This window comes from Anarrhichthys ocellatus, unplaced genomic scaffold (assembly GCF_004355925.1).
Source record: "Anarrhichthys ocellatus isolate YVR2014 unplaced genomic scaffold, GSC_Weel_1.0 scaffold12, whole genome shotgun sequence".
Lineage (NCBI taxonomy): Eukaryota > Metazoa > Chordata > Actinopteri > Perciformes > Anarhichadidae > Anarrhichthys > Anarrhichthys ocellatus.
Genome location: NW_022280042.1, coordinates 5,588,949 through 5,596,566, shown reverse-complemented (window position 1 = coordinate 5,596,566; position 7,618 = coordinate 5,588,949). Strand labels below are relative to the sequence as shown.

Sequence of the window (7,618 nt, the reverse complement as noted above, 5' to 3'; positions counted from 1 at the left end):
GCGTGCATATTTTTTAAATCCAGTATAAAGAAAAGCAAATATATTGGGTGTGCATGTTGAATAAAAATGATTAGATTCATCACTTTTATTGGACTTTTATTTTTATTATCATAAATATGTTTGCACTTCTGCATTAACATAGTGATAAGTGGGGGACCTGATGTAATAGTTGTCCTTTATGTTTTTATTAAAGTAGTTATGTACAACAGCGCCGCCTAGGGTCACGCTTTACGACTTTCAGGTGGCCACAATTTAGCATATTTAACGTTACCAGCTGGTAATTAAGTGAACAAGATACCACGTGTTTGTTAGAGAGGTTCAGAGGAACTGGAAGCCGAATTGTATTACTTTTGGACAAAGCCAGTCTTAACTGTTTGCCCGGTTTGTGCTAAACTAAGTTAGCAGCTGGTAGTTAGCTTCATATTTCGCGCACAGGCACGAGAGTTGTAGAAGCTAACTGTTGGTTAGGAAGCCAGTAAATAAGCTTGTTTTGACCCGTATTCTTTCACAGTTGTCTGTAAGAAAATAAGAATCAGTAGAGTGTCTTTCACAGCCCACCACCTCGTCCACCTGTGTTGTTAAACAACCTGTTGACATCCAATTGAAGGATTATGCCCCGTGTGAATGCACCATCCGGGTGCCGTTCAACGCGTGTTTTACAGGCGTTTGTGTTTCAGTCAAACGCTGTCATTTCCTTTAATGATGCACAAGGCAGAGGGTTGAGACGGACAACATCTGGCGCAGCCGCACACTGCGTCTTTAAGCTCCGCCGCCAAATAAATTAGCACGCCGATCAACTGTCGCTGTCCGGTAAGGGAGGTGCTGAAATCCGAGCGCTCTCCTCTCTCTCTCTCTCTCCTTCTCTCTCTATCTCTATCCCTCTCTCTCTCTCTCTCTCTCTCTCTCTCTCTCTATTGCCGCCGACCGACCGACCGACACTTGCAGCCATTTTACGCAGGACGAACCCAATCATGTCGTGAGCGAAGATCGCTGGTCACCTGGGCAGAGCCAGCAGCAGCAGCCGCAGCCGCCGCCGCGCGCGCGTCCCGGTGGTCGCGAGCAGGCAGGTCCGGCCAAAATGGTGAAGAGGAAAAGCCTGGACGACAACGAGCCGGAGTGCGGGAAAGGAATACCGTTCCCCATCCAGACCTTCCTATGGAGGCAAACCAGGTCAGTGTGTGCTTCAGTGGAAATTGATAACAGGTGTTTGCCATTGCCGAGAATAAGGAGGATCAATGATGTGACAGCAGCTGTGTCACACATATAAAGCCACCTGCATTTTAATCCTGTTCAGCGTCAAAATAAATGCATTGCCTTATTATAAATCAATGGATAGTCTGAGTGTGTCAGTTCCCTGGTTTCATTGAATGTTGTAAATGGAGGGGAGGTGGAGTGTCAACTGTGAACGGAGACAGATGCAGAATGCATGATGTCACACCTGTAAAGCAAATACAGAAAGTGGGCCAAAGAAAACAAGTGGTCTGTGGATCAGCTGCTGTGAAATGACAGCTCCTGTTTGTGCAAAATGTCCTGTGCAGTATATATCGTCAGAAAAACGATTTGACAGAGGAGATTTAATGGTGTAACCTACATTTAGCATTTTTTTAAATGTTATATAAGCGTGTTTTTTTTGTGTTTCTCAGTGCATTTCTGCGTCCAAAGTTGGGAAAACAGTATGAAGCATCTTGTGTGGTGAGTTATTTCACAATGCCGTGTGTGGGGAAACAATCGCTCCGTTCCCTGTAATCTGTTTTTACCTTAATGCACCTGCAAATCAAGTGGGCTCTTGATTTTACATTTAGCAAATTAGTTTTCCCTCTTGCTTCCTCCCATTAACCAGGAGCCAGACCTCTGCAAACTCATATCCATAATGACGCTTATCCAGATCCCTTTGGATCCAAACAGAGCTGCCTCTGTCTCTCCCACGGGCATCGCCTTGCTTGGGGCCATACGGGGGCATTTAGATAGTCAAAGAAAGAGGCTTTAGTTCCTGTCTGATGTCTCTTTCTCTCCTTTTCTCTGGCTGCCTCCCCAGTCCTTTGAGCGGGTGCTGGTGGAGAATAAGCTCCACGGGCTGTCGCCGGCCCTGTCAGAGGCCATCCAGAGCATCTCCCGCTGGGAGCTCGTCCAGGCGGCCCTGCCTCATGTACTCCACTGCACCTCCATCCTGCTGTCGAACAGGAACAGGCTAGGTGAGGACACGCAACACACACATTAGGTGCGCTTTAGGTATTGCGATGACAGCCTTATCCAGGTTATCCTCATTCAACAAAACACAAAACTGATTCTTCTTTCAGCCACAGGGCAGCTACAGAACTGCCTGACTTACAGTACATCTAAAAATGGACTAATACAATATTTTTTTAATATTTCATTCTCTTCATCACCCTGACCTCTGACCTCCGACAGGCCACCAGGACAAGCTGGGCGTAGCCGAGACCAAGCTGCTCCACACGCTGCACTGGATGCTGCTGGACGCTGCCCAGGAGTGCAACCACGAGCCCAGCCTGAGCCACGGCTGGTCGGGGGGCAGCAGCAGCAGCGCCTTCCTCCAGCCGGTGGGCAACCAGGGTTCGTCCCCGGGGGCTCCCGGCTCATGCTCCGGCTCTGCCCTGGGGGGGGTCGGGTCTCCAGCACAGCGGCTCCCTGCTGGAGGAGGATGAGCATGCTCGTACCAAGCTGTTCCACAAGAGTATGGCCACGGTGGAGCTGTTTGTGTTCCTGTTCGCTCCGCTTATTCATCGGATAAAGGTCCGTACCTGGAGATACAAATGCCTTGGAATACACCAGTATGCAGGATCAATTCCATCCACTGTAACTGTGCAGTTGTACTCTTTTCTGTTGTAAAAATAATTATTTCGCAGCAGATTTATTCAGCCTGTCCCATATCAAACCCTCCAACACACACATACTCAGTGTCACCCTCTGGCTACTGATCAGTGTGTACTGATACAAGGGTCAGGTTACAATACTCCAGTGTTTCCCAACTGAACAATCAATGACTGTATCTTATGTAAGTGATCATATCATAATAGCAGTGCACTGTGGAATAGTCCAACAAGATGATTAAATCTAAGCATTTCAAGTCATAAAACGTCCAACAAGTTGCTTCTTACATTGATTGGATGATAATTGGATGGTTGAGAAGAAGGGCTAAATGTGCAAAAACCGCCTCCTCTATAAATGAGATTCTAAATGTATAATTTCTTTTCAAGGAGTCGGACCTGACCTTTCGATTGGCCAGCGGTCTGGTGATATGGCAGCCAATGTGGGAGCACCGCCAGCCTGACATCTCTGCCTTTACTGCACTCATCAAACCAGTCAGAAACATTGTGACAGGTGGAGAAAAAAATCCTCACTTACGGCCACGAAGGTCCCTTGTAAGCGGTTATCTATTTTGTTTGTTCATAATTAAGACGTGTAATCTGCTCCGCCTGTCTCAACAGCGAAGAGGAACTCCCCAGTCAACAACCAGTGCAGCCCCTGTGGATCTGGCAACCCGGGTCCCATGGTGAGTGAGCGCTTTATGCCTAGATCATGTCTGATTCATCGCCTCGTGTTGATTGAATGTGTTCAGGAAGGAGTGTGAGGCTTCTTCCCTTCCCCCTTTCAACATCCCCCTGAGGCTGGCTGCTAATATTCATTAGCAGCCAGCCATCCGGGAGCATTAGCGCGGTTAGCCAGGGTCATGACAGGAACCTCCCTCCAACCTCAGAGCCTTTAATCATCAGGTCTTTCCTGTTTATTCCCCCCATCTGCAGTATCCATCCATCTCTCCCTCTCACCCACAGGGCTTCCAGGTGGTTTGCGAAGCCGCCCAATCAGATTCCTCCTCCCCCGCGGCCGGAGAGCGGAGCTGTCGCCGTGGTAACTCGGTCGAGAAAGGTGGCCCTTCCCAACAACCCCCACCGGTGAAGGGCCCTTCCAAGAAAAAGTGAGCACCCGTGAATCAATTTAACCTCAAGAGGCAGCGAGATAGGTAGCACTTGGTCATGTGTGGTGTGTATTGATTTTTTATTCAGGACTTATGTCCACTGCCCATTCAGGCTTGCTGTTAAGCAGGAGGAGGTAGCAGATGATCATGCAGTGAAACCACCTTAATGATTAGTGTCGATCCATAACGGTCGATACGTGATTTAATGGCACTGCTTTCACAAAAGCTTTCATAACTGAATAACATACGTGACGTATACCCAAGAAGCCAGTTGTGTGTTGAAGCGGTGCAGTGACCCGCGCTGACACAGAACTGGTGCCATCATCTTGTTGATGGCGAAACATTTAGCCCTGCGGCGGCGTCTGTCACACACACACGGCACAGCACAGCACAGCTCGCTCCACTAGCTCGTGAGCGCTAGCGTAGTATATGAATAGCTCCTCCTTCCCCTGTGTAATGTGTTGCTCTAATGCTGCACTGTCTCCTCAGTCAGCACACACGCATAAAGAGCCTTGTCTTGCTTGAGCATTAGCACACCCATCTGACGTTTGTCCCCACAACCAGGGTAATTATGCTGAAGTAATGTGCTTCATGTCTAATGCTGGCAGTGTCTCTGGTCTGGCATGACACGGCCTGGCTTCATTTGGTCTGTGCGCGGCCAGTCTGGCGTTGTTCGGTCTCTTCTGCCAGACTCAGGCTCAATCTCGCTTTGGCTCAGACGAGGCACGTTTGACCGGCGAGCGGTACCTCACAATGAGAGTTGACTAACATCCAGTCGACTAATTGATAGGTTGATTAAATCGACGAATCTTTAGATCTGAGTTATTCTGTGCAGAGAGTCTTTCGACATTTGCATTTCGCACATCCTCTGTGGGTGTTTTGTGTTTTTAAGTCTCTCGTGTCTTCTCTGTCATCCTCCTGAATCACCCGACCAGCAGGCTGAGAGGCTGAGAAAAGGAGGAAGAGGTTGATAAGCCATCCATTGCTCATCTCAACTCATTCCGACAACCAAATAAGTCCCTCCAATGCTTCTCATGATCACTCTGACAGCCAGCAACTGACTGCAAGTCAAAATAAGCCCCCACCCAAGCTAGTTATATCCTCATACACTCAAACACCAAAGGGGTTTTGAGCAGTCACGTGGTAATGCAGGAAGGGAGAGATTTATCCCTATTGTTTTGCGGCACACACTCAATAATGACCGATAAACTGCTTCCTCTAAGTGTTGGTGGTGGGAATGTTTAAGCTGCATAGGACGAGAGCAAAGTTAGGGAGGAAAGAGAGTTGAATGTCAATTAGATTCCCATTAAGAGAGAATTTAGACATTTGAGGGGATTTGACTGTAAGTAGGAATTTATTTCACGCTTTCAAGCTGTTGGTTTCCCGCTGTATGGATCCACAAAGGGGTGGGGCTGTGTGCAGTTGGCCCACATCAGCAGATTTCAATCCGAGGATCTAATCAAGAACACGCTCTGGATCGTCTTTCTCTCTCGGGCTCAGAGGCGATGTCAGCATTCGTATTCTTATCTCGTCCTCTTGTTCACACACCTCTGCGCCACAACTGCCCGGATGAAATCATTTCTGGCCCCGCGAATTAGTGCAGCTTACTCATCCGCCACTCAGAGTGCGCTGCCGATGCTGAGGCAGTTTCCATGGCGACCGCTGGCTGCTGCATCTCTCCCGCCGCATGGAGTCTGGGAGGGGAGGGGGCCGCCTCCTCTTCTCGGGAGGGCCTGGGGAGGCTGTCGTCACTCGGGTCTCCTTGGTGACCTGACACAACAGCAGCAGGCAGAGTGTCGGCGAGACGGTGAAACACGATACTGCCTCCATCTGCTGTCCGCTCTCAAAGTGATTCATGTCGAAATCGACCATCTCTTCCTGCTCCATTTATTACACCGGCAAAGATTAAATGCCCTCCTCTCTCTCTCTCTCTCTCTCTCTCTCTCTCTCTCTCTCCTCCTCTCATGGTATATCAATATGTTTCTCCACTCTGCGTGGTGCTCTATACGCTCTGCAGCTCACCAACCGCTGACCTTCATTCCGGCTTATTTATAGTGGACTCACGTAGGCTTAGGCTCCCTCTCTCCCCCATGCTCTCCCAATGATGCTAGAGGGGGGCTCTGCCCTTGTTTACCATCCTCCTTTGATGCATTATTAACGAAACAGTGTGGCGGGAGTTGACGACTGGCTAATACAAAAGGAAAGGCCGTGACATGGTGTAATTTTTTATATGATCCCTAATTTGGCCATTGATTAGGCAGGTGTCAGATTTCCATAATGTCACTGTCGCTTCCATTCAAGACCTTTACATTTTTATAGTTAGTTCAACCATAACTTGGCATTTTGTCAGTGATCTTAATGGATCTTCTTCATTTTGGATCAATATGTTTGGCACTTCAGTTCCCATCATGCTTTCGGTAAAAGCAATGTGTCACATGGAGTTATTGACATTTATTCCCAGTAGAGAATGTTTCTTTTTGGTACGAAAGTGTTAAACCGTGGCCCTTCCCTCTTCTTTAAGGACATCGGCCCCTGCCGGCCTGCCAACCTCCCTGGCCCAACGAGCGCGTTACGCCACTTACTTTGACGTGGCGGTGCTGCGCTGCCTGCTGCAGCCACACTGGACGGAGGAGGGCGTGCACTGGGCCCTGATGTTCTACCTGCAGCGCCTGAGGCAGATCCTGGAGGAGAGACCTGAACGCACCCCCGAACCTTTGGTCACACCTCTGCCACGTCCACGCAGCAGCTCCATGGTGGCTGCTACGCCTTCACTGGTCAACACCCACAAGACTCAGGTAATGGCGGAAAGACGAGGGAATGTAGTAGTTGTCTTTTTGTTTGTGGTGTGAATGACAACTTTTAAAAGATGCAAAAATACATACATCCTTCAGATGTCCATGCACTGACCATGACGCTCTGCTGTGCTTTGCAGGACATGAGTCTGAAATGCAATGAAGAGGGAAAATCTCTTAGCACAGAGACGTTTACGAAGGTTTCTCTGACCAGCCTCCGTCGACAGGCCGTCCCAGACCTCTCCGCCGACCTGGGCATGAACATTTTCAAGAAGGTTAGAGCCAGATGTGGGCAAAAACAATATACGTTTGAATCAGTTTGCAGGACTGAGAGGATTGCGGTTCTCACTGGGAAGCCCTTGTCCTCCTTTTCTGATTTAGTTTAAGAACCGGCGTGAGGACCGTGAGAGGAAGGGCTCCATCCCCTTCCATCACACGGGGAAGAAGCGTCAGCGGCGCATGGGCGTTCCTTTCCTGCTCCACGAGGACCACCTGGACGTCTCGCCTACCCGCAGCACCTTCTCCTTTGGAAGCTTCTCTGGCCTCGGTGACGATCGGCGGGCCCTGGACCGCGGGGGCTGGCAGGCCACCATCATGGGTAGGCAGGGTGCTGTTCATAATCAGGATAGATTGCATGTCACCAGTTCGCAGTCGTGCTTCCTCTCCCCTAAGCTCCCAGTTGGTGAGTCAGAGGATTCTGTCTGGATCCGGCTGTCAGCTAGTGAATTAGGTCAGTTCATTAACATTATGTCTTATTAGCTCTCTTCTTTGAGAAGTGTGATTAAATTGTGCTCAAGGCACAAAGACACTATTCAGAGTTAGTGACTTTTTAAAGCCTCCTTTCCATGAACCCCATACTGTCACCATACTGTTATATGTCTACTTGGCTTAG

At 49.0% G+C, this 7,618-nt stretch overlaps 1 protein-coding gene across 1 annotated transcript in view; it reads left to right on the top strand.

Annotated features, from left to right (window-relative positions):
• The first annotated feature begins 366 nt into the window (after positions 1–366).
• The window catches only part of unc80 (unc-80 homolog (C. elegans)), a 35,060-nt gene continuing 27,808 nt past the window's right edge, over positions 367–7,618 (top strand). The window contains exons 1-11 of the mRNA XM_031851781.1: positions 367–1,170; positions 1,644–1,692; positions 2,036–2,192; positions 2,410–2,621; positions 2,659–2,751; positions 3,216–3,339; positions 3,447–3,511; positions 3,792–3,934; positions 6,456–6,729; positions 6,867–7,001; positions 7,108–7,324. Of these exons, the coding sequence (XP_031707641.1) occupies positions 1,079–1,170; positions 1,644–1,692; positions 2,036–2,192; positions 2,410–2,621; positions 2,659–2,751; positions 3,216–3,339; positions 3,447–3,511; positions 3,792–3,934; positions 6,456–6,729; positions 6,867–7,001; positions 7,108–7,324 (1,561 nt within the window). The 5' untranslated portion in view covers positions 367–1,078. The remainder of the gene's footprint in view (positions 1,171–1,643; positions 1,693–2,035; positions 2,193–2,409; positions 2,622–2,658; positions 2,752–3,215; positions 3,340–3,446; positions 3,512–3,791; positions 3,935–6,455; positions 6,730–6,866; positions 7,002–7,107; positions 7,325–7,618) is intronic.